The 27,822-nt window shown below is 43.3% G+C and overlaps 1 protein-coding gene across 1 annotated transcript in view; it reads right to left on the bottom strand.

Annotated features, from left to right (window-relative positions):
* CEP112 (centrosomal protein 112) overlaps positions 1–27,822 on the bottom strand; it is a 416,214-nt gene that overhangs the window by 324,043 nt on the left and 64,349 nt on the right. The window contains exons 9-12 of the mRNA XM_060202613.1: positions 19,305–19,391; positions 16,873–16,972; positions 13,217–13,335; positions 10,186–10,329 (exon numbers count right to left, since the gene is read on the bottom strand). Coding sequence (XP_060058596.1) covers positions 10,186–10,329; positions 13,217–13,335; positions 16,873–16,972; positions 19,305–19,391 — 450 coding nt within the window. The remainder of the gene's footprint in view (positions 1–10,185; positions 10,330–13,216; positions 13,336–16,872; positions 16,973–19,304; positions 19,392–27,822) is intronic.

Here is a 27,822-nt window from a genome sequence, read left to right as displayed (position 1 = left end):
GTACAGAAATATCCACACATGCACACTGTGTGTATTCAGATGATTTTTATTTGACCAATAGAAAGGCTCAGGAATCACTGTGAGGTGTAATTAATGCCAGCCATCCTGAAACCACACTGGGCATCCTCTACATTAAAGACAACCACTCGTCTGAATTCTAACACACACACAATTTTGTTGGGCTTTCTTCAGATGCGATCCTAAGTTGTGTCCTCTATGGGGCCCAGACTTCATCATGCGTCTTGTCTCCTTCAGACTCACGCACATCACGGGCCACAGCAGGAGTTCAGACATTTTCACTGCTGCATTCTATTGTGAGGCTATATGGGAAACGTCTGTGTTCCTTTTTTAACATTTTAGAGGAGTAAGAATGTATTATGGACACTACTCCATAAGTTTCAGGCATGTAATGAAAACCAACATGTGTGTTCCCCTATCCTGACTTATTCCCTGACCTTTTCCCACTGGATCTGGTAACCAACGATGAAAAAGTTGTTTGTTTGTTTTTAAGATGTTTATGAACTGGGGTGTCGCTGTTCAAGAGGATGTTTCCAAATAGAAGAGAAAGGCAGAGAAAGACGAAGATGCCACAGTTCCCAAGCTTTCTCCGGTGCAGTGGGGGCTGGGCTGCAGGCTGAGTTTAAAGCGTGGTCAAAGCAGTGAGTGCACTGTACACGAGTGCTGATGTTGTCAGAGTGGTACGATTTCTATTTTAATTCTTTTAAATATTTATTCATTCATTTTCCCTGTTTGTTGCCCTTGTTGTTTTATTGTTGTAGTTATTATTGTTGTTGTTGTTGATGTCGTCGTTGTTGGACAGGACAGAGAGAAATGGAGACAGGAGGGGGAGACAAAGAGGGGGAGAGAAAGACAGACACCTGCAGACCTGCCTCACCGCCTGCGAAGCGACTAGAGAGATACAATTTCGTATCTCCTCAAGTTAACAGTCAGTACACCTCACCCACCACCAACTTGTCACCTCCCTCCTCCTCCATACTTGTCCGTTTTTTAATCAATGTATTACTAGTTCTGTGCGTTCTTTGTTTATACTAAAGAAAGAACTGTTCCGCTCTGGCTTATGTTGGCTTAGGGGATTGAACTTAGAGTCTCAGGCATGAGAGTCTTTTGCATAACAATTATGCAGGTGTCTTTCTCCCTCTTTTGTATCCCCCTCCCCTCTCAATTTCTCTCTGTAGTATCAAATAAAATAGAAGAAAAAAAAAAGGTCGCTAGTAGGGGTGGATTCATAGTGCAGGCACTAAGCTCCAGCAATAACTCTGGAGGCAAGACAAACAAACAAACATAGTTTAAAATATTCTATAGAGAAATTCATAGATTCCACCAGACTGCAAGCAAGATCGATATTAGAGAGACGGGTGAAGAACTCTACGTAAAGCCTAACATCTCAAGAGAGCCACCCACAGGCTTTCAAAATGTCTCACACTTCATACGTATAACGACCTTTATTTTATAGCCTCCACATCCATAAGAAGCTAGTATTCTTGCTATATGTTTAGATTTACATGTTCTAAAAGTTTCTTTTAAAACCCCAGTGCTTACATGTTCTAACCAAGTTTTACACGAGACAATCTCTGCCAATACGAAAAGATGTGCATCTAGTGACGTACACAAGTCTGCAGACGATAAATGACACTGAAGCAAAGCAAGACTCAATAGTAAGAGAAAAAAAAGGTCTGAAGGAACAAGAAACAGAGAAACTAATTCTAGTGACAGCCTTGTCCTTCATCTTCAGCTCTGCCCTCAACTCCGTCTTGTTTAATAATTAGATGGTGAGCGTCTTAGCAAGGTCTGTCAACTTTTGGTGACTCTTAAATGCGATCCTGTTGACAGACCCTGTCCATTTTCCTCTGTACTTGCTATTACCTAATGACAAGCTCTAAGTGCCAATTTTAAAATTCAGCCTTCATTCAAAACATAGTGAACTTTTTTTCTGACAGTGACCTCTCTGCTGAGAAGGATCACTTTTCTTTACATCTAAAATGCATAAACATAAAAAATTCCCCTGTGTAAGCTATTTTCCTTTTAACCTTACTTAATAAAAATATAAGCACAGTAAAATTTTAGGCAATGGTGTGTTTTATAAATTACTTAATGTATTTCAACCACATTTGTGAGAATTTAGGATACTGAGACCATGAAAATGTATTTCAGTTATGAATTTGGATTTTTAATCCATAACATTATATTTTGATTATTATCCACATAGTCATACCACCTAGAATTTTGAAAAAGAAACTATTTTGTATTTAAAACACCTAACCTATCACTGTTCGTTATGGTAGAACTAATATAACAATATTACCAATGAGGAAAGCAACAGTGAGGAAGTTGTGAAAGTAAAAGCAAGGCTAAATAAAATCAATCCCTGGGTAAGACTGCTACTCAGAAGCACGTGCCAACTAATAGCAAGCAATCCAAGTGAAAAGGGAGAAGAGGGGGAGGAGGAGGGAGGAAGAGGAAGAGAAGGAGGAGAAGGAAGAGGAGGAGGAGGGAGGAAGAGGAAGAGAAGGAGGAGAAGGAAGAGGAGGAGGAGGGAGGAAGAGGAAGAGAAGGAGGAGAAGGAAGAGGAGGAGGAGAAGGAAGAGGAGGAGGAGAAGGAAGAGGAGGAGGAGGGAGGAAGAGAAGGAGGAGAAGGAAGAGGAGGAGGAGAGAGGAAGAGGAGAAGGAGGAGAAGGAAGAGAAGGAGAAGGAAGAGGAGGAAGAGGGAGGAAGAGGAGGAGAAGGAGGAGAAGGAAGAGGAGGAGGAGAGAGGAAGAGGAGGAGAAGGAGGAGAAGGAAGAGGAGGAGGAGAGAGGAAGAGGAGGAGAAGGAGGAGAAGGAAGAGGAGGAGGAGAGAGGAAGAGGAGGAGAAGGAGGAGAAGGAAGAGGAGGAAGAGGGAGGAAGAGGAGGAGAAGGAGGAGAAGGAAGAGGAGGAGAAGGAGGAGAAGGAAGAGGAGGAGGAGAAGGAAGAGGAGGAGGAGGAGGAAGAGGAGGAGGGAGAAGAAAGCAAGTCTGTTTACAACAGGACCAAAGGAACAGGATACTTAGACGTAAACTTACAGAGAGGAAAGAAACGGAAAACACCAGACAGAAAGCTGCTGAGAGAAATTGAAGAAGCTGGTATACAGCGGCCAGTCAGTCAGCTTCCATTCGCGGAGCGACCGTGAGACATGCTGCCGCCCCGTGCTCGGGGAGTTTCGGCTCTGGGGGAGGGAGAGGAAGAGGCTGCGCTGACGGTGGCACAGCAGCGAGACCACCTGGCTCCACTGAACTGCACATTTGACACGGCCGACGTGGTAAACGGTCCGCCGGGTGCGATTTCATCACGGCCAGTAACATCTCGCGCCTGGATGGCCATTCACAGGACCGGGCCGTGCGGGAGAGAGCCTGGGCCCCGCGACTCTGAAGGAAATTTCGGTTCTGTGGTGTCTTACCCTCCTTCTCTCTCTCCCTCTCTCTCTCTCTCTCTCTCTCTCTCTCTCTCTCTCTCTCTATTGGGAAAAGAACCTACTGTGATGAAAGCCTGCTGATGACAAAATAATACACGGCTACAATAAATACGTGAGGTCAACAGACATCTGGAAACTTGTTGCCCATCACTGTCATTAGAGGAAAGTGAATTTAAATACCCTCCCAACTGTGAAAGAACCAAAAGGGGTGTGTGTGTGTGTGGGGGGGGTGTTGTCAAGGCTGTGAAGGAAATGGAACTCTGCTACACTGCTTCTGGAAATGCAAACTGATGCAGCCTCTTCGGGGGGAAAAAGTAGGGGCAGTGCTTAAACAAGCCGAAATGGAGATGTCCCGTGATCCAGCAATACCACTCCTAGGCATATAGCCAAAGGGCAAGAAAACCCAAATTCAGAAGGCTATGGCCTACCATACAGTCACAGCTGCACTATTTGCAACAGGCAAAATGTGGGCTCAGTCTAAATGCCTATCTACAGGTGACTAGATAAAGAAGTTACAGGGTATATATTCAAGAGAATAAGATTTCCATTCAAAATGATATCACCGCATCGTTCAGAATGAAATGGACGGAACTGGAGGTGAGTGTGTGCCATTAAGAGGTGAAAAACAACTGCCAGATGCTTTCACTCATATGTGGAATACAGACAACTGGGGCGAACTTTCAACTTCAACACGACTTGAAAAGTAATTCTTAAGCAGACTGTCTCCTAGGTGTCATGACAACGCTGGTGATTATCTGAAGAAAGGGAGCAGAACACACGGGACTTAGGCAGTGGGGGTAGTAAGATCACACACACGAAAGTAAACTCCTAGAAGTTTATAAGTTGCTAACAGAAAGAAATATATTTTTTTAAAGTGACGGTCAGCAATAACAAAAAAAAAAAAGGAACCAGACAATGGACTCCTGTAATAAATAGAGTCCTGCAAATCAAGAGAAAATGTAAACTGGATTTTACAGTGAACAAAAGGTTTGATAGGCAATTCAAAAAGGCTGAGAGAACTGAACTAGTCAACAGGAAAATGGAAATTTAAATCTGGCCTTCCTCAGATTAGAGAAAAAAAAATTTTTTTTTGATTTGACAATCAGAAGTACCAACAAGAATATGGAACGATGGTTTATATTCTTGAATAGTAACATAGTCACTGTAACCTCTTTGGAAAATGCACTCTCAACACACACATACATCCTTAAATACATACTTCCAAAGCAATGAGTTTTAAAACTGTGGATTTCAAGCTGTGAAATTACTTTGAAAAATACAATCGGTGAAATTTTAATCAAATAAGACAATTCGCAAAGTTCAAGGCAAATAATATAAGTGAGGAAAGATAGTAAAAATATCACTTTATGGGAGTCGGGCTGTAGCGCAGTGAGTTAAGCGCAGGTGGTGCAAAGTGCAAGGACCGGCGTAAGGATCCTGGTTCAAGCCCCCGGCTCCCCACCTTCAGGGGAGTCGCTTCACAGGCGGTGAAGCAGGTTTGCAGGTGTCTGTCTTTCTCTCCCCCTCTCTGTCTTCCCCTTCTCTCTACATTTCTCCCTGTCCTATCCATCAACAATGACAACAATAATAACTACAACAATAAAACAACACGGGCAACAAAAGGGAATACATAAATTAAATAAATAAATAAATAAATAAATATCACTTTATGGAACTATTGTTTGAGTGGTAAATATGCAGGTAGGCCCAGGCTTCTGTGTATGTTCCTGACACAATACATGAAACTTAATTCCTACTGGGAAGCATGGTCAGAAAGCTAGGAAGCCAATGGCCTGAAGCAGGAATGTTCAGAGTGTGGTTTAGAAACTTCTGAAAGTCCTCAGACTCTCTCAATGGATCTGCAAGGTCAAAATCATCTTTATTACAACACTCCGCTTGTTTATCTTTCTTACTTTCATCTCTCATAAGGGTACAGTGGAGGGTCCAGAGGCAACACAGCACGTGATCTCACAACAGAATAAATGAAAAACCAGCTATGAGTACCCAGCTGACTTTCAGTAAATTGGGCATTTCAGAGATTTACAAATATGCAACCAAGTCACATTCCTTACTGAATTTTTCTCTGTAAAATATAACTTATTTACAGTATATTTTACAGAGCTATTTTGGAGATAATAAATATTTGTGTTAACATGAAATGTTCATTATTGGTAATTTAAAGTGCACTACAAATACTATATCTTATAAAGTATAACCAGCACAATAACAAAATTGGAGTAACAGCTAGAGACAGGTCTCAGACTTGGCCTTGAGTATTTTAGTGATTATAACAGTGTAGAAAACATAATTGTGTGACCACAACAATAACAACTACAATAATAAAACAACAAGGGCAACAAAAGGGAATAAAAATAAATTTAAAAAAAAGAAAACATAATTGTGTGAACACGTAGCACTGTACATTAGCCCTTTTTTTCTCTTTACATCAATTATTTAATGTTTGGAAATTTCCATTTTAAAGTCAGTATCTAATTAAAGTAAAATTAAGGGGCCAGGTGGTGGCCCACCTGGTTGGGCACATGTTACAGTGAGCAAGGCCCTGGGTTTGAGTCCCAGTCCCCTCCTGCGGGGGACATCTTTGCAAGCGGTGAAGCAGGGCTGCAGGTGTCTCTGTCTCTCTCCCTCTACTGCCCCCTTCCCTCTCGATTATCTGGCTGTTTCTAGGCAATAAATAAAGAAATTGTGTGGAATTGTACTCCTCTTATCCCACAATCTTGTTGATCATTATTAAATCGCTAATTTAAAAACTGTTTAAAAAGATAAACGAAGTAAAATTAAAGAATTTTACTTGTCTGTTGCTGTGAAATTAACTGTTTCCTCGGAATTTGGGTTTTATTTATTTATGTATTTATTTATTTCACCAGAGCACTGCTCAGCTCTGGCTTATGATGGTGCTGAGGACTGAACTTGGGAACCTCTGGTCCCTTAGGCATGAACATCTTTCTGCATAATTAGTGTGCTGTCTCCCCTGCCCAAAACCCATTTTTAATACTTATGCCCCACTTACTTGGGAAGACTGCTTTATTAGCAGACAGGATCACCCAAGATACTATTAGTTAGGACGATATTATATTGGGTTAGGATGGGTTCTAAAATCTGATCATCCGTTTCTTGGAGAAGACAGGGTAAGGACAAGTGAATATGGAAACACGGGGAGAACAGCAAATTAGAACAGAGGCAAAAACTGGGGTGGTCACATTCACTAGAAGACAGGAAAAGGCCAAGAAGGATTTTCCTTGGAGCTTTAAGGGGGAACACTGTCCTACTGACATTTCAATTTCAACTGGCAGCTGCCAGAACTGTGAGCCAGCAAACTCTTACTGTTCTGGGCCACTTGGTCTGTGGTGATTTGTTATAGCTGCCCTAGGTAACTAATGTCTCTATCTGTTGCTATGCTTCACATTGGTTTGGTCTCGCTCTCCCCCCGCCAGGAGAATTGGTTTGGCCCTGGCTGGTTTCGCACCTCTCTTTCTCCCCGCCCCCTATGCTACGTAGTTCCAGGGTTCTTGGCGCTGCCGCTGGAAGAGAAGGATGCAGGACAGATCTGTGTGGTGATTAGTTTGGGTTAGTTTATGAATCGCTGTTCGTGAATAAATAAAAGATAGCTTCTCAGCTCAGCCGTGTGTCTCTGGTCGTCTCTGTCTACCGCCACGAAGCTAGCCCGGCCTGCTGGAGCCCCGAACCTTAACGACAAATGGTGCCCACATGGACCAGACCTGCGCATCTCTCAGATAAGTGAAGACAATTTGGCTACCTATGCACTATGGCCTTCTCTTCTGCTTGTGAAGAGATCTCCAAAGGCCTCTGCCCTTTCTTCATGAGACTGTTTCACTGTTTCTGGAACATTTATCTCTGGACCACTCTGTGGTTTCTGCCCAACACCAGCCCGCAGGAGCCCAACACCAGCCCACATGAGCTGGCTTTCCACTGCGTGGCGCGGGGCATTGGGCGCGGGCTCCCTCCACACTGCTCAGCCACTGGGAGCAGGGCAGCAGACATGGCAGGCAGGGCTGCAGCCCATACTGGCCGCCACTTCGGGGCACCTCGGCCCATGCCTTCTGTACGGTTGGCCCACCCGCCCTCCTGCTATGAAGTCTGGACAGATCCCGGTCCACCCGGAGACCGCGGGCTCCCGGCCGAAACTGGGCCCCCTGGCAGAGATCCCAACTTGGGTCTGAAAGCAGACGAGCTAAAATATGCAGAGATTCATCCAGAGATCGCAACCTACAATTCCTAGAAATGGAGCTGCGCAGGAGGCCACCTCTGGATGGTGACCCCCCCAAACAACTAAGACAGTATAGATCTAAATTCGTGTTTAAAATGACATGTCTTTGTAACAAAGGTTTCTCTCCTTGTGTATTAAAGACCATGTTTACGTGTGTGTTTAAAGTTTGGTAAACATTAACTTTAAGGTTAAAAATGTAACTTTAAGGCTATATTCTTACCAGACAGTTAAATGAAAAAGGTTTTCAACATAGTTCTCATAAAGGTAAAATTAACTTACATTCAAAGTCTGAGTTAAAAATTAGTTAAAAATCAATATATTTTAACAAAGTTAGTCTTAAAAAAAAAAACCTGCGCACACCTAGGGTGTGTCTCCATCTTGAATGGGTGTAACAAAAGGTTAAAAAGACGCTGTTGATATGTACAACTCTCAAATTCCTTCTCAATTAAAAATGTTAGATTGCGCTATGGTTATGCTAATGATTCTCATGCATGAGGCTTTTTTTTCCCCATGGTTCTTAAGTTTACCTTTCCACATTTTATTGTTTAAACTTTAAACAACCTTAAAATCATACTAAAAAAAGACTTCCAATTGTAATAGAGTTATCAATTGTGATAAACTTCTAACCTGCTACAAGTTTTGTTTCATAGTAAGTAAATTGCAGCTGTCAAGTTCTCTACAGAAAAGCGGAATTCCAGCAGCTGACCTTCCTCATACAACGTTCCACCCCCTGGCATTCTTCGGTGGACATCTGCTTTGGACTGGCATTTCTATTGGACTCACTGGTACACCCTTAGACACTTTGCAGCTTCCCTTTATGCTGCTGGGTTTCTCAAAGACTGACTGCAGCCAGCTGCCTTGAGACTCTAGGCCTCATCTCCCCCCCATGCTAGAAAATGCCCGTCAAGGCAAGTAACGCCCCCCAGAGGCAAGAAAAGGTCCCCCTCAGGCCCTTCCCTTGGCAGCACACTGGTTCTTGTTACTTGCTTACATGTTCCTCCATGTTTGTGCCAGTTTCTTTTTTTAAAAAAATGCCTGTACGATATAGGTTTCTGTTCACCCCACACCCCTGATACTGTGGTCATTTAGTTAAAAAGAAAAGGGGGAATTGTTGCTATGCTTCACATTGGTTTGGTCTCGCTCTCCCCCCGCCAGGAGAATTGGTTTGACCCTGGCTAGTTTCACACCTCTCTTTCTCCCCGCCTCCTATGCTACGTAGTTCCAGAGTTCTTGGCACAGCCAATGAAGGAGAAGGATGCAGGACAGATCTGTGTGGTGATTGGTTTGGGTTAGTTTATGAATCGTTGTTTGTGGATAAATAAATACAGCTTCCCGGCCCAGCCGTGTGTCTCTGGTCATCTCTGTTTACCGCCGCAAAGCTAGCCTGGCCTGCTGGAACCCCAAACCTTAACGACATCTATCAAACTGGAAAAGCTTTGATTTATTTATAATTTATTTATCTATATTTTTTTAAGAAGAAGAAGAAGAAGAGTATATAAGCTGTTAAGGAGCTGGGATTATCCCAAGATCCTAAAGGCAAGTCAAAGACCCCAAAAGTCCCAAGTCCAAATCACTCAGGCTCCAGTTTCCCAGTTTTTAATTCTACAAGATAAATCTTTGGACTGGGAAGGGTCTTATGTCATGCCTAGGCTATTAGCGCATTCAAATGCCACAGCTTTAAATTTAAGGAAGCATTTGCACCGAGTCAGGCTGGCCTGGATGGCAAAGGAGGGTGGGCTCTTGCCTGGGATACAAAGACCTTCCCCTTGGGTCCTCTGGCAGCCCTGACCTTCATGAGAGACAGAACAGATGAAGGGCACCTACAGGCTCACGGAGCCTGTGTAGTCCGGACTCGGGGATTTCAGAAAGTCAACTGGGCTTCTAAAAGGCAAAAGTGTCCATGCCCTTCGCCCTGTCCTCTGCAAGGAAGTGGGATTGACTGTGTCCCTCCTAGAAGTCGGGTGGGAGTCTCTGCTGTACAGCCTGGCAATGACTGTCTGCTACTCTCTTGTTTCAGTGGGAAAGATCTGAGTGTGACGCTTGAGTTAGAGCCCTTAGTTATGAAGAAGCTACTAAGGAAAAACTGCTCTTACTATGTATATTCCTACCTCTTTACTTGGTTTCCTTCACACTAGCACTAGATGCTCAGAAAAATAAGCACGTCCTCAGCTGAAGAGGAGGAACAAACAAACTGGACAAAGGAAATAAATCATCTTGGGGCTAAAAAAAAAAAAATCCACAAATGAAAAGATTTATAAGGATCAAAGGAGGAAGCATCAAACGTCGCAGAGTGAAGACCGTCAGCAAACTGGAAAGTCTGTTTGCTCGCGCAAATCTGCACTGCACAGAAAGCTCCATCTTTGTGCTTGTTTTTGTTTTCCCTTGTAATCCTCCAACACACTTCCACAGGGCACACATCAGGTGGCATGCAGACGTGGAGATGGAGACGATGGCCTCTGAATGCCAGGGCAGGGGGAGCCGCGACTTACTGTGGACTGAGTCTGGGCCATGTAGTCACTCTCCATTTTATTCAGACGCACGTTCGTGTCCTCCAGCAATTCCTGGATGTTCTCGGTGTGCCGCTTCTGGAGATCAAACTTCTCCTTTTCCATCTCTGCTACGGCGCTGTGGAGCTGCACAGGGAAGTCAAGAATTGGTTCTTTCATTGCCGTGGAGGTGTATCGCGACTCAGAAATACAAGGTCTTTGTTTCTCTACTTATTAGGATGGCCTGAGCAGTGCGAAAGGAGAGCCCACAGACATTCCGATAAAAGCAGATAAAAAAACCAGAGTGTGGAGCAGACACCTGAGAAACTGTACACGTGTGGACAAATGAGTTAGAATCCACTATTCCCCCAGCAAGAAATCATTAAACACACACACACACACAAAATTAAGAAACACGTCTCACAGAACTCTGGTGGTGGGAATGGTATGGAATTATGCCCCTATTAACTAATGATTTTGTAAATAACTAATAAAAAAAATGAAAAATAGGGGGTCGAGCGGGAGTGCAGCGGGTTAAGGGCACATGGTGTGAAGCGCAAGGACCGGCTCAATGAACCTGGTTCGAGACCCAGCTCCCCACTTGCACGGGGGAGTCGCTTCACAAGTGGTGAAGCAGGTCTGCAGGTGTCTTTCTTTCTCTCCTCCTCTCTGTCTTCCTGTCCTCTCTTCATTTCTCCCTGCCTTATCCAACAACAACAACAGCAATGGCAACAATAACATTAACAACAACAACAAGGGCAACAAAAATGGAAAAAATGGCCTCCAGGAGCGGTGGATTCATAGTGCAGGCGCCAAACCCGAGCAATAACCCTGGAGGCAAAAAAAAAAAAAATGATGATGATGATGATGATGATAAGTAAACTCTGCCTAGGCCCTGTGCTGTCTCATGCACTCCCTCCCTAGCTGTAGGCGGCTACTTGGCTTTGGACTGGGCCAGTCTACACTGAGAAGTGCTGCTATTGAAATGCTGGGCTGCAGCTCCAAGACTTGTCCTTGGAGCCAAGAAGCACCTGAGGACCGCCCAACACATCACCAGCTAGCAAGAGGACTCCACTGTCTACTCCTCTGCCAGTCTGCCAGTCTATGCCCCTGCCCCCCAGGAGATGTGTGCTCCATCACCACCTGGGGCTGAGGCCCCAGACTCCTTGCAGGCCTGAAGCAGCCTAAAGCGAAGACAACTTAGGACTCAAAACCTCAAAGCCCTGGTTACCACCCAGACTTGCTATAGCCCTTGCCTGGCACTACCAACTGCAAGCCTCTAGTTGCTGCCCAGATCCAAGCAAGCAAGGACGGCAGCAGCCTAGGTTCTCAAACACACATCACGAGGAGAGAGATCACTCTGCTGCTAGACCAGCACAACCTACCAAGAGCATAAAAATCAAACACAGCACAGCTATGTAAGTAGGCTACATTAGGTTTGAAAGAAAAGGTGCCCAAGGAGGCTCACTGAGTTGTCTGCAACTGAACTGCAGAGCTGAGGTCACCAAAGGGGAGATGAGGTGGGATGTGTGTGTGGAGGGTGGGGTCCAGTGAGTCACTGTGGATGCATGTTGGTTCTCTGGTGGTTTGTGGTATTTGTGGTTGGATAACTTTTTTTGAGGCTTGAAGTTATACTTCTGAGACATACCCATTCTTGCAAATCTCAAAACAACAAAGAAAACAAAAATAAAAGAAAAAAATGAAAAGAGACATGTCTTTTCTTAGCTTTCCTGAGTTGAAAATTTTACCTGATGAACAACTGTTAAAGAAAATTATCTGCCTGAGATAAAAACAGTCAATGAACTAGATAATATTAACTACTAGTACTGCCCTGAAATAAGGAGGATGATGATAACAACAGCAGTAATAACAATCTAATCGTGGAAAGCTATGTTTCATTGGTGACCTGGAAGTGAAAGCTCTTTCTCTCCATTGAGTATGAAGTTGGCTGTGTGTCTATTGTACACAGCTGTTTCTAAGTTGAAATACTCTCTCAGGGGGTCGGGCGGTAGCACAGCCGGCTAAGCGCACGTGGTGCAAGGCACAAGGACCGGCATAAGGATCCCGGTTCCAGCCCCCAGATCCCCACCTGCAGGGGAGTCGCTTCACAGGCAGTGAAGCAGGTCTGTAGGTGTCTGTCTTTCTCTCCCCCTCTCTGTCTTCCCCTCCTCTCTCCTTTTCTCTCTCTTCTATCCAACAACAATGACATCAACAACATCAGTAATAACTACAACAATAAAACAAGGAAAACAAAAAGGAAATAAATATTTAAAAATTAAAAAAAAGAAGTACTCTCTCAAGCCACATTTGAAAGATTTTTTTAAACAGTTCATCCACTACAGATTTTTTTTACATAAAAACAAGAATATAGTACATATATTGTGTTCTCTGAAAATTTAGGAATGACTCAATGACCACAATTTTAAGGCTTTTAAGTATAATTTCTAAAAATTATTCTACTGCCATTTTCGTATTTACTTTGCTTAGAGCTCATCTGTTATTGCAAAAACATTTCAGAACAAAGAAAAACAGTCAAAACAATTGGGAATAAAAGGTTATCTTCTAAATGACAACTATCCTACACGCATTAGACTTTTAGAAGAAAACATACCAAGACCTGATCACAGTTATTTCAAGTCTCTAATTTTTGGTTAACTTTTAGGTTTTTTTTTTTTCTTCATAGTTTTCTGTATATTATACAAACATCTATTATTACTACAATTAACTGTAACCATGAAATATAAAGCCTTTGGGGGCCAGGTGGTGGTGTACCTGGTTAAGAGCACACACATCACAGTGGCACAAGGATCCAAGTTCAAGTCCCTGGTCTCCACCTGCAGGGAGAAAGCTTCACGAGTGGTGAAGCAGGGCTACGGGTGTCTCTCTGTCTCTCTCCTTCTCTATTCATCCCTCCCCTCTCAACTTCTCTCTGTCTCTATCTAATAATCAATAAATTAATTTTTAAAAACAGAAATAGGAACCCTTACGCCTTCCACGATTGCTCTATGCTACTTGTATACTGTCTGCAACTTACCTTTTTTTCCCAGTCGTTATTCAGAGACTCTGCACTCTGCTCACAGATCTTTTTCAGCTCTGCAATCTGGTTTTCTTTAGTTTCTCTTATGACTTGACAGTCACGTATAAGGGTCTGAACTGTCAAAAATGATGAGATCACAGTTAAGCCAATCTTAACTCCCACATAAAAAAAAAAAAAAGTTTTATGATAAAAATAGAGAGTACCATTTAATGGGTGATCCCACTTTTCCTTGTTACTGCATTTTATCTCTCTGGATTTGTATGATTTTATTGAGGAAAATAATGGTTCATATGATAGTTGTTGACACATAGGTAAAATTTCTTATCTCCCTATACTAGGTGTCTGCACACCACTCCCACCGCCAACCTAGAGCCCTGTGTAATATCATGCTGGGTCCCCATATCCTCTCTGGCCTTCCCCCACCTTCCCCGAGTATAGAGGCCTTTGCTTTGCTGTAATACATCACACCCAGTTCAACTTTCACCCTAGGTTCCCTTTTTCTTAGTTGCTTCTCAAGTTCCACCTGTAAGTGAGGTCATCCTTCCTTTGGCCTTGAGTCTATCTCTCACTTAACACAATTCCTTTAAGTTCTAGCCAATATATTTAAAATGAGACAATTTCATCATTTTTCATAAAATAGCACATTAATCAACTCTAAAAAAATTGGTGAACTCTTCTTTCTATATAATGTATATTTCGCTTTTTTCTTTTTTAATTATTTTAATTGTTTCCAACATTTTAATTTATTTTTATTATCTTATTTATGGCATAAAGAACAGCCAGAAATCGAGAGGAAGGGGAAGATAGAGAGGGAGAGAGGGAGATCCTTGAGCCAATCTTTGTACTTCGTACTATGTGCACCAAGTTAAGTGCACATAGTACGAAGTACAAAGATTGGCTCAAGGATCCCGGTTCGAGCCCCTGGCTCCCCACCTGCAGGAGGGAGTCACTTCACAAGTAGCAGGGCAGGTCTGCAGGTGTCAGCCTTTCTAGCTCCCTCTGTATCTTCCCCTTCCCTCTCAGCTTCTCTCTGTCCTATCCAAAAGAGAAAAAAAAAAAGGGGGGGGAGAGACAGAGACACCAGCAGGACTGCTTCCCTTGTGAGATTTTCCTCCAGCAGGTGGGATCAAGGGGCCTGAGCCCTGGTCCTCACGCATTATAACATGTGTACTTAAGCAGGTATGCTGCAACCTAGCCCCGTAATTCCTTTTTTTTTTTTTAATTCTCAATTTTTAAAAAAAATCTTGTATTCTCTCCTTTCCTTTTCTTCACTTTTACTATCAGAGCTTTGGTGGAATACATGATTACTTATACTCTAAGCAATTTAAACAGTGTACTTGCTTCAATATCATGTCCTCAAATGGGTCCTCCACTGCTTTATTTACTTACTTGTCATCTCTGGGATTTTACTGCTTTAGGTAGACTTGTTCAGATGAAAGACAGAGACAGACAGAAGCAAAAAGGGATTCCCTTGCCAATTTCAGGAAGAGAAAGATATTTCAACTTTTCATCTACATAATGTGATTGAGATGCTGTGCCCTAGACTAAGGGGTCATCGTCTGAATTTATTATCATCCCTGCCTATACTGTTACTCTACAGTATGTTATTGTTACATACCTGTCTCTTTGCCACACTCATTACTAAGATGAATGACGCACTTTCAACTGTGGAAAAGGTTACACGTAGAAATCATTTAATTTCTACCCCTTAGAAGTAATGCAGGCTGTCTGTGATTTTAGTAAAAAAGATGTTTAATATGGATGTATCAATTAAAAAAAAAGATAAATTCAACTGTAAGACTGTTCGAATGTAATGTTTGTTTGGTTTTTTTCCTGCTTCCAGAGTTATCACTGGGAAGCTTGCATTACGAATCCACTGCTCCTGGAGGTCACTTTGCCCACTTTTTTGACCTTGTTATTGTTATTGTCATTGCTATTATTGTTGTTGGATAGGACAGAGAGTGGGAGAGAAAGACAGACACCTGCAGACCTGCTTCACCGCTTATGAAGCGACCCCTCCCCGCTGCAGGTGGGGAGCTGGGGGCTCAAACCGGGATCCTTATGCCGGTCCTTGCGCTTCATGCCACGTGCGCTTAACTAGGTGCACTACCACGTGAGCCCTACACGTAGTGGTAGTGTTTTCTTAAATTACTGTAATATTCTTAATTCAAAATAAGACGATGTTCACAAACATTAACATAGGAATTTCTTTCACTTTAACAGAGAAGAATCCAAGCTAATTTAACCAACTACACACAGACACACACACACACTCACTCACACACACACTCACACACACACACACACTCACACACTCACACACACACTCACACACACACACTCACACACACACTCACACACACACTCACACACACACACTCACACACACACTCACACACACACACTCACACACACACACTCACACACACACTCACACACACACACTCACACACACACTCACACACACACTCACACACACACACACACTCACACACACACTCACACACACACTCACACACACACTCACACACACTCACACACACACTCACACACACAAACTCACAGACACACACACACTCACACACACACACACTCACACACACTCACACACACACTCACACACACACTCACACACACTCACACACACACTCACACACACACACACTCACACACACACACTCACACACACAGACACACACACACTCACACACACACTCACACACACACTCACACTCACACACTCATACTCATACACACACACTCACACACTCACACACACACTCACACACACACACTCTCACACACACACACTCACACACACTCACACACACACTCACTCACACACACGCACTCACACACACACACTCACACACACACACTCACACACTCACACTCATACACACACACTCACACACACACTCACAAACACACACACACTCTCACACACACACACTCACACACACACTCACACACACACTCACACACACACTCACACACACTCACACACACACTCACACACTCACACACACTCACACACACACTCACACACACTCATACACACACACTCACACACACACTCACACACACACACTCACACACACACTCACACACACACTCACACACACACTCACACACACACACTCACACACACACGTGCACACACTCATACACACACACACTCACACTCACACACACTCACACACACACACTCACACACACACTCATACACACACACTCACACACTCACACACTCACACACACACTCACACACACACACTCTCACACACACACACTCACACACACTCACACACACACTCACTCACACACACACACACACACTCACACACACTCACATACACACTCACACACACACACTCACACACACACTCACACACACACACTCACACACTCACACACACACACTCACACACACACTCACACACACACACTCACACACACACTCACACACACACACACACACACACACACATTTTTTACCCAGTCATACTGAAACACAAAATACACGCAATGTTGAAACTCATGCCTATCTCATATCACAAAAAAAGGACAGAAACAAAAATGTACTTTGTAAAACTTCAAACATAAAATGACATAAAGGTTATCAAAATATTTATGTAACAATACAACACCACCTTTCTTTTCAAGTTTTCTAATTGTTTCCTCCATTTCATTTTGTTTCTTTTTATAAATAATTTTAAGTTCTTCAATTTCATGATTCTTTCTTTCTAAAATCTGCAAAAAAAAAAATTGAAATGTTTTAGGAAATTATTCTGCTTTATGTATAGAACATAAAATTCCAAATGAGCATAGATTTCAAATATATCTCAGTTAATCAAAAAAATGTGTTTTTCTGCTAAACTATCATTCAAACTACAAGGGCTAAAATGGTCCGTCCGGCAGGATAAACTCAAAGTTTGGAAAGAAGAAGACCTCCTCTGAATCAGCTACACTGGTTTGGACGAGTGATGAAGAGCTTCTCAGACAAGCAACAGTTAAAGGAGTTCTCTACCACTTAGCTGGCCCTACAAGAAATACTAAAGAAACTTGATAAAACATTGAACTCCTTTTCCCTCTCCCTCTCCCTCTCTCTCTCTCTCTCTCTCTTTCTCTCTCTCTCTCACACACACACACACACACACACACACACACGTAGGAACAGAACAAGCAAAGTAAAATGAAGACGAGCCTTGCGCTTAGACAGCAGAACTGAGATCATCAAGGTGAACAAAAGGCCAGATAGTGGTACAGCTGAGACAGCACACGCATCACATGCATTACAGTCTGCAAAGGACCCAGTTCAAGCCCCCAAGCCCCACTGGCACGGGGAAAGCTTCATGAGGACGAACAATCCTGCAGGTATACCTTCTCTTTTCCTCTTCCAGTTTCTGAAGAGGTGAGAAACCACACTTCAAAACCATTAATGTTCTTATAAACCAAGGTTATCTCTAAAACAAGTTAATATAAAATGCAAAGGTGCATGAATGTTCAGCTGATATTTGCCTTCGTATTTTCATTACCAACATTTACTCTGCCTTCCATTACTTAGCTGCACCTCAAAAAATTATTGTAAGTAATAAAAGGGAATAATCTGAGCCTAATATTCATTTAGAAACAAAAAAAAGCGAAGAGAATATATTCAGATACTTAATTCACTAAATTCTACTCTTGCTCAATTCTTGACAAGTAGAAAATGCCATGTAAGCAACAAACTGATAAATAAACTTTCCACAAAGCTGGCACAAGGCAGATGACTTATTCGTACTTTCCCTGACCCTGAGACTAGTGGCATTGCTTTCTTTCCTTCACATATCTTTAAAGATAAGCACCTGAAAGTTTCTTTTATTACTAAATTTTTTCTAAGCATTGGGCTTTGGCACAAGCATATTTGAAACTTTACTAGCTTGGTTTTCTAGATATATTTGAATTCATATATTTTATGTATCAGTACTTTATATAAAAATGGGTTCTACTTAATATAGGTAAATACTACGTTACACTGAAATTATGTTACTGAAAATTTGTGACAGAAAAGAGTTTTTATCCAACAAGACAATTTATAGTAAGGTAAAATTCCAGTAAGAACAAAAGTAATATTTGTCATTCAAATTCAAATGGGAAAGAGGAAAGAAGGAAAATATTCAAAACTCTTTCTAATTTTCAATTCGTGGTTTGTTTGTTTGTTTCTTGTTGCTTCACTCAAAGTTGAATCAAATAATCTCCTGACTTATTACTACATGACTGACTGACAGTTGATACTATATTTTCAGCATTAAGAAAGACTGAGGAGAGGGTTCAGGTCCTGGAACAGGATGGCAGAGGAGGACCTACTGGGGGGGGTATTGTTATGAGCAAGTGTTATGCATGGACAAGCTCTTGTATTTTACTGTCGACTGTAAGTCATTAGTCCCAGTAAAGAAATTGAAAAAAAAGAGAAAGGAAGGAAGCAAGCAAGCAAACAAACAAGCTTGCGGATACAGCAGATCCCCTCAGCAGCCTGCCTTCCCCGTTCACTTGACTTTGTGAAGTAGTCTCAGGTTCAGTTTTGAAAAAGTAAATGCTAAGCTTCTATGCAGCTCAACCATCACATACTGAATACGTAATTTTAAAATCAGTACTGAAATATAATATCTATTCAAGTAACATAATATTTATTCAAATAGGAGAACCTTGAACTGTCGCTTATGAAATTAAACAGCAAATTTAAGTTACTACAAAGTGAACACTACAGTGGGCACTTGATGTTAGTTCAGATTTTGTCAAAGGTGATAACAACACAATAGGAGCAGAAAGCCATAAGGCCAGTCTTCAAACAATAAGGAAGAGCCTGAGATGGACAAATTAGATGGACTTACATGAACACCTCTGCTAGCAAAGGAAATTCAAACATCAGTGACAGCCGGGTTAGTGAGTGAGCACTCACTGGAGAACTCCATTCATAACACAGATTGTCCCCAGTACACACGCCAGTGGATAGATGGGCTGGTGGGTGCATGATAGACCGTAGGGTCTGGAATATCTCAGACACTCAGTAGCATAAAGAACAAAAGGTGTGTGTACGTCCCACCTTCTGAACATCACCGTCATGTTTCTGCTGCAGCCGAAGTTTCTCTTCATGATACTTGGCCTCCATCATCTTCCTTTTCATGTCCAACTGGAAGGAAAGTATTGTTGAAAGGTGTTAGTAACTTGCTTGTTCCTTTGGCAGAATAAAATTAAATCACTCCCTACATGAAGAAGAGTATGATTTCCCACGTTTAATTAATTAATTTTTGGCTAGGACAGAGAGAAATTGAGAGGGGGATAGAGAGAGAGAGACACCTGCAGACCTGCTTCACCGCTTGTGAAGCTTCCCCCACACACACACTGGTAGGGAACCTGGGGCTCAAACAGGGATTCTTGCACTGGTCCCTGTGCTTCATACTGTATGCCTTTAACCCTAGTGGGGTGCCACAGCCAAGTCCCCTCCATGCTTACTTTACAGCCATACTAGCAGATTACAGGCACCATTATGATGGCTACGTTCTTTGATTACTCTCAAGCTAATTAATTAGTCTCAGATACAGTTCACTTAGCAAAACTATCCAACAAAACTACCACCACTACCAATTCGTGCCTTATCCCTTTGTTCCCAAATTTTAAAGTGATATTTTGCTAAATTCTCTCTAAAATGTTGGTGGCTATCAATCCTCTCATGTGAGAGCACTTCAGTTTGGAAATGACATACTCCTCTAGGCTATGTGTGCCCACTGAAAACATCTTATAGTAAAAATCAGTTGGCATAATGGAAAGAGGAAAGCCTCACGTGACAAATTCCCTAGGTGATATGACCAGAAGATCCACTCAGGCAATTACTTAAACCACCCAGGGCGAAACCACCCACATCTAGAAAGAGAAGTAGACAGATGCCATCAAGAGACTGAGGCAGCCCCACAGGACAGGAGTCTGTTCCACGTCATTCCACAGACGACCGACCGACTTGTAGATCTACCTGTAGGGCAAAACTGCTAGTGCCGTCACTTTGCAGAGGGCATTCCCACACGCTGCTGTTAAGAGACTTTCTGAAATGTCTATTCAGACAGAACTCGAGAAATGTTGTTTACAAAGTCCAATGGGCCCACTTTCTCTGAAGCAGTTGCTTCAAAGAATGGCCAGCTCTGCGACTGAACATTCCTACCCTATGAGTAAGGCTGACGCATGAATGTGCTCTTGTACTTGCTATGAAACATTTCCTTGAAATTAAAAATATCCTACTCACAGTATAACTAGTGACATTTTAAGACAATGACCGATGCCTTTTCAATCAACCAAACATATATGTAATTTATATATATATAGGGCATATTCTTTTTTAAATTGTTATTTATAAAATGGAAATATTGACAAGACCATAGGATAAGCGGGGTATATTTCCACACAATTCCCACCACCAGAACTCCGTATCCCATCCCATCCCCTGATAGCTTCCCTATTCTTTATCCCTCTGGGAGTATGGACCCAGAGTCATGATGGGGTGCAGAAGGTTGAAGGTCTGATTTCTGTAATTGCTTCCCCATTGAATATGGGCATTGGCAGATCAGTCCACACTCCCAGCCTGTCTCTCTGTCCCTAGGGGGTCAGGGCACTGGGGAATCGGGGCTCCAGGACAGATTGGTGGGGCCATCTGCCCAGGGAAGTCACCTTGGCATCATGGTAGCATCTGGAATATGGTGGCTGAAAAAGAGTTCAGATAGAAAGCTGAAGAAGGGAGTCGGGCAGTAGCGCAGCGGGTTAAGCGCACATGGTGCAAAGTGCAAGGACCAGCGGAGGGATCCCGGTTCAAGGCCCCGGCTCCCCACCTGTAAGGGGGTCGCTTCGCAGGTGGTGAAGCAGGTCTGCAAGTGTCTGTCTTTCTCTCCCCCTCTCTGTCTTCCCCTCCTCTCTCCATTTTTCTCTGTCCTATCCAACAATGAAGACATCAATAACAACAACAATAATAATTGCAACAATAAAAAAAACAAGCAGTGAAGCAGGTCTGCAGGTGTCTGTCTTTCTCTCCCCTTCTCTGTCTTCCCCTCCTCTCTCCATTTCTCTCTGTCTTATCCAATAACGAACAACATCAACAATGGCAATAATAATAACCACAATGAGGCTACAACAACAAGGGCAACAAAAGGGGGAAAAAAATGGCCTCCAGGAGCGGTGGATTCATGGTGCAGGCACCGAGCCCAGCAATAACCCTGGAGGAAAAAAAAAAAAAAAAAAATATATATATATATAGGGGGCCAGGTGGTGGTGCACAGGGTTAAGCACACATAGTATGAAGCACAAGGACCCACCCGTACAAGGATCCCGGTTCGAGCCCCCAACTCCCCACCTGCGGGGGGGGGGGTGGTCGTTTCCTTCGCAAGCAGTGAAACAGGTCCGCAGGTAGGTCTGTCTTTCTCTCTGCCTCTCTGTCTTCCCTTCCTCTCTCAATTTTTCTCTAGCCTATGGGAAAAATGGCCTCCAGGAGCAGTGGATTCGTAGTGCAGGCACCGAGCACCAACAATAGCCCTGGAGGCAAAGAAATAACTAACTAAACAAACAAAATAAAACGAAAAATTGGGCCGTGGGAGTGGCTTGGTACTGTGCGCGCGCGCGCACACACACACACACACACACACACACACACACACACACGGCAATGGGCCTAATCCCACACATACAATGATGAATGAACGAACGAATCATAAGGAAGGAAGGAAGGAAATAAAGAAAGAAAGAAAAGAAGTTCCATAAAAGGTCAGAAACATCACGGATGTTGGGCCTCTGCACTGCCCCGCAACTGCGACTGTCCGAGCACTGTGTCAGCAGCTGAACTGAGCACTGTGTCTGCTCCCTCACACTCCTGTTCTCCTCTCTTCCTTCCGGTGGGGGGTGGGCGATAAGGGACAACGGTACAGCTGTTGACACAGGCGTCCAGCCTCTCCCCTCCCTCCCTGGGGCAGGTGTCTGTCTGGATGTCACCCTCGCTGTCAGTTTATGTCCCTTCTACATCTCCGCAGTGCTCACGATGGAGGGCGCAAGTGAGTCAGACGACAGTCCCCACTGTACTTACATTCATCACTGCAGCGGTCAGCTTTACTCCTCTAAGGAAGTCAGGTCTGTGATGACGACCTCCCTTAATGTTAGTATCTCCTGTGCGTTATACTTGCAAAAAAAGCTGGTCTTTAATATTTCATAATGCCAAATGCCACTCATTGTGCTTATTTAGAAAAATGGCAAAAAAAAAAAAGAGAGAGAGAGAGAAAGAGAGAAAGCATCTTTTTGTTTTCTTTTTTGCCTCCAGTGTTATTGCTGGGACTCGGTGGTGCCTGCACTACAGATCCAGGCTCCCGTCTGCCACTTTAACCATTTCTATTGGGATTCACCACTCGTCAAGCGTTCCCCCCCCCCAGAAGTGGGAGCCGGGGGCTCAAACCAGGATCCTTGCTCGGGACCTTGTGCTTAGTACTAACCCAGTGCACCACCGCCCAACCCCTGAAGACATCTATCTTTAATGATATATGTTTCTTGGGGCTTGGAGATGAACAGAATTCAAATGGTAATTTCTTTCTTTTTTTTTTTTGGCAATGCTTATAAATTATATTTATTAGTATGGTCATGAAGAGAAACGCTACTTAGATATACAGTGTATGTATTGTTGTTTTCTTATTTTGAATTTTTAAATACTGCTCACAGATAAGATTTACATGAAACAATGATCTTACATACTGAGTGGAACTGTTTACTAGATCTTCAGTTTGATTGGGATCTAGTAATCATTATATTGTTCCTTTTGGTTTTGGTGTCAAGGCTTGCCTGGCAAAATGTGTTGAGTCGTGTGTGTCTGTTTAAAGAAAACCAGTGTTGGAATGACGAATCTTTAAATGCTTCCTTACATAAGAATCTTGAGCAAGGGAAGGAGTATTTTTCGCACACTTTCACATCACTGTGAATATTCTTCTTCAAGAGCTAGCACTCAGAAGTGCTAGGTGTTGGCTTTTTGTTTTTTCTTTGATAGGACAGAGAGACACTGAGGGGGGAGTTAGAGAGGGAGAGAGACAGAGAGAGACACCTGCAGTACTTGCTTCGCTGCTCATGAAGTTTCTCCCTATTTTTTTCATCTTCACTAAATTTTTTTAAAAATCCAAAAATAAAATAAAATAAATAAATAACCAAGAAAAATCAGACAACTGCTGCTTGAAGAGAAGAGGAGTGGGCCTGGGACAGAGAAGAGGAGTGGGCCTGGGACGGGAAAGGCTCAGTGGGCAGCCTGGGGGGAGGGGGGGCCGCAATCCACTGAGCTTTGCCAGCTACTTGCAAAGGTGCTCCTTCAAATAATTAGTTATTATATTTTGTGAGACTGGGTGCATATGAGTACTTGTTTCTGAGACGATATTTTTTAAAAATCAATTCTCAGGAGTCGGGCAGTAGCGCACATGGCGCAAAGCGCAAGGACCGGCCTCAGGATCCAGGTTCGAGCCCCCGGCTCCCCACCTGCAGGGGAGTCGCTTCACAGGCGGTGAAGCAGGTCTGCAGGTGTCTGTCTTTCTCTCCCCCTCTCTGTCTTCCCCTCCTCTCTCCATTTCTCTCTGTCCTATGCAATAACAATAGCAATAACAATAATAACTACAGCTATAAAACAAGGGCAACAAAAGGAAATGAATGAACGAATGAATGAATGAATAAATAAATAAATGCTCGTGGTCCAGGAAATGGACTCGCAGGGGGAACACAAGACTATTAGGAAGCTCTGACTCTGACACCGTCCCCCCAGACAATAACCCGGGTCCCCCTGACAGCATGTTAGCTGTCAGGCTCAGGCACAAACTAGCAAAGTCATGGGCCCCGTGGAATAGACCTAAAACAGACCTATGAGCTTTTCCCGAAACGGAGACCCCCCAAATCTTCCTCTGCAATACTCTCGCCTTCAGGTTCAGGATTAGTCAACAACTTGTCCTGCTTTCTATCTCAACTCTTGTTCAGACACCAGGTTCCTTATGCCACCCTGTCTACAGGACAATGGTGATAGAGTGGGAACGGGGCCATTTCCAACTCTCCCGGTGCAAGTGTAAGTCTTTTTTATAGCTTTATTACATGTACAAAAATCAGTTAGCAAGATACTCTCCCCTTTTAGGTACACAATTGAAATGCTTTTTTATGACACTGGAGACTTATGAAACCACCACACAGTCCAGGTTTAGAACATTCTCATCGCACCAAAAAAAGAGCTGTCATAACCTGAGAAGACATATCCTTAGACGCCATATGTCAATATTGATTTTTTTTTTTTAAATCTAACTTCAACAGCCATGTGGCTAAGCAACTCCACTCTATAAAATTAATGATTTGAGCATCAACATGCAATATACAAATGTGCAAGCATGTTCTTAAGAGGCAATTTGTTAAAGTCACCCGCACTCCTCAATAGGGAATGATATTAATAAAATGTACTCTGCCCCTGTACCAATGTGCCCTGGAGCCCCACCTCCCCAGAGCCTTACCCCACTAGGGAAAGACAGAAATAGGCTGGGGGGAGCTGGGCAGTAGCACAGCAGATTAAGCTAACATGGCACAAAGCACAAGGGTCAGCATAGAGATCCCAGTTCGAGCCCCCAGCTCCCCAACTGCAGGGGGGTCACTTCACAGGCAGTGAAGCAGGTCTGCAGGTGTCTTTCTCTCGCCCTCTCTGTCTTCCCCTCCTCTCTCCATTTCTCTCTGTCCTATCCAACAACAACGACATCAATAACAACAATAATAACTACAACAAGGGCAACAAAATGGGAAAAATGGCCTCCAGGAGCAGTGGATTCGTAGTGCAGGAACCAAGCCCCAATCATAACCCTGGAGACAAAAAAAAAAAAAAAGGAAAAGAAACAGGCTGGGGGTGTGGATCCACCTGCCAACACCCATGTCCAGCAGAGAAGCAATTACAGAAGTCAGACCTCCCATCTCCTGCTCCCCATAAAGATCTTTGGTCCATACACCCAGAGGGGTAAAGAATAGAAGCTTCTAGAGCCAGCTGGTGGGGCTCCTGATTCAGAGTGCACATACGAGTGCATAGGGCTCTAGGTTCAAGCCTCTGGTCCCCACTTGAAGGCGGAAACCTTCATAAGCGATGAGGCAGGGCTGCAGGTGTCTCTCTGTCTCTCTCTGTCTCCCCCACCCCTCTCAATTTCTTTTTTTTTTAAATTTTTTAATTATCTTTATTTATTGGATAGACAGCCAGATATCGAGAGGGGAAGGGGAGATAGAGAGGGCATGAGACAGACAGACACCTGCAGCCCTGCTTCAGCACTCGTGAACCATTCCCCCTGCAGGTGGGGACCGGAGGCTCAAATCCGGGTTCTAGCACATTGTAACACGTGCGCTCAACCAGTTGTGCCACCCGCCCCCCTCAATTTCTCTCTGTCTCTATCCAATAATAAATAGATAAATAATGCGTAAAAAATTAAAAGAACAAGGAGGCGTCTGTGGGGGAAGGCATAAGGGGCTCTGGTGGTGGGGACTGTATGGAATCCTACCTCTCTTATCCCACAACCTTAATTAATTTGAAAATGTACTATCCCAGCAAAACAAAATACAACGTACCTCAAAAAAAAATGAGAGTATACTTCTGATAAGGAAAAAGACATCACTAGGCTATGTATACATTGGGTTGTCAAAAAAGTCACGACGCATTTTTGCGTAGGAAAAGGGGCCAGGTGGTGCCACACCTAGTAAAGCAAACGCGTTCTAGAGGATGAGGACCTGGGTTCAAGCCCTCAGTCCCCACCTGCAGTGGAGAAGGTTCATGAGCAGTGAAACAGTACTGCCAGTGTCTGTCTGTCTGCCTGTCTGCCTGTCTCTTTCTCTCCTTTTCCTATAATTTCTCTGTCTCTATCCAAAATAAATAAACAAATGATAATTAAAAAAAAAAAACATGTCACTTCAGACTGTGACCAGAGACACCAGGTGTGGAGTGACAACCCTTCAGCTTCATCACTTGGGTGAGACCTTTCCTTTCATAGGATTCTCTAATTCCATCCCAGGTGATCCACTCCCCAATAAAGTCCCCAAACCTAGATATAGTCCAGGTCCCCTGAGATAGAGCATAGGTTCACACGTGCCCATAAGCTAGGGAAAAATATATACCTGAAAGCAAAAGTACATAAGAGCATGCAGGGAATACCCCCAACACTTCATCTGCACTATTCCAGTCTTTAGGTCCATGGTTGTTCAACAATTTGTTTGGCTTTGTATGTTAACACTCTTTTCAGCCACCAGGTTCCAGATGCCATCAGGATGCTGACCAGACTTCCCTGGACAGACAGCCCCACCAATGTGTCCTGGAGCTCCGCTTCCCCAGAGACACACCCTACTAGGGAAAGAGAGAGGCAGACTGGGAGTATGGACCGACCAGTCAACGCCCATGTTCAGCGGGGAAGCAATTACAGAAGCCAGACCTTCCACCCTCTGCAACCCACAACGACCCTGGATCTATACTCCCAGAGAGACAGAGAATGGGAAAGCTATCAGGGGAGGGGATGGGATATGGAGATCGGGTTATGGGAATTGTGCCCCTCTTATTCTATGGTTTTGTTAATGTTTCCTTTCTTAAATAAAAATTTTAAAAAAGAATAGGAAAGCTATCAAGGGAGTGGATGGCATACAGTCATGGGAATTGTGTGGAATTGTACCCCTCTATCCTATGGTTTAGTCAATAATTCTTTTTTATAAATAAAAATTATAAAATAAAAAATTTTAAAAAAGATTGACAGTGCTAAAAAAAAAACATGGAGAAACATGTCAAGATTTTCCCGATACCCCAGTGTTTAGGTAAGAATGCAGAGCAAAGCAGAATGTAGAATGTGGTGCGTGAGCTTATTTACGATAAAATATGAGACCGTCCTAGGAACGCTGAAAGAGACTACACGTTAACTGTGTGGCGATGCTTAGCTGTGAAGATGAAGAATAAATGTCAAGAAAGTGAAAATTAATTACCTAAAGCCTAAAGTTTCCTTTTAAAATAAATCATCTCGCTTGAGACAGTAACACTTACTATTTGTAAAGTAGCGTTCAGCAACAGTAAGTGTTTAGTTGTTAGTAACTGTTTAGTGTAAGTTGTTTAGTAAGTGTTAAGTGTTTAGTAAGTGTTAAGTGTTTAGTGTTTAGTTGCTTATTTTGATGTCACAAGGGTTATTGCTGGGGTTTAGCCCTACGTAACTGCTACTACCCATGGCCTTTCTCTCCCTCTTTTTCTTTCTGTTTTGAGAATGGAAGAACGTAGAGGAAGAGAGAGGAGAGCCAGAGAGAAAGGGACCTGCAGTTGCTCCACAGCTCCGAGAGCTTCCCCTCTGCCAGTGGGGCCCGTCGGCTGCACACCCCGCTGCCTGCACAGGGTAATGTGCGGACTGTAGCCGGGTGTGCCAGCAACTGGCCTCACCTAAGGGTCGCGAGAGGTGAACACGAGCAAGACACACCAGGAAACTCTTATGCAACATCACGAGACTCTACCAAACCTCAAAACAAATGTTTTTATCCTCATGCCACAAGTAAAACGCTAAATAAAACTGGCAAAAGCAAATAAGCAGACAAGTCTG

This window comes from Erinaceus europaeus, chromosome 12 (assembly GCF_950295315.1).
Source record: "Erinaceus europaeus chromosome 12, mEriEur2.1, whole genome shotgun sequence".
Classification (NCBI taxonomy): Eukaryota; Metazoa; Chordata; class Mammalia; order Eulipotyphla; family Erinaceidae; genus Erinaceus; species Erinaceus europaeus.
This window is presented reverse-complemented; position numbering and strand designations above follow the sequence as displayed.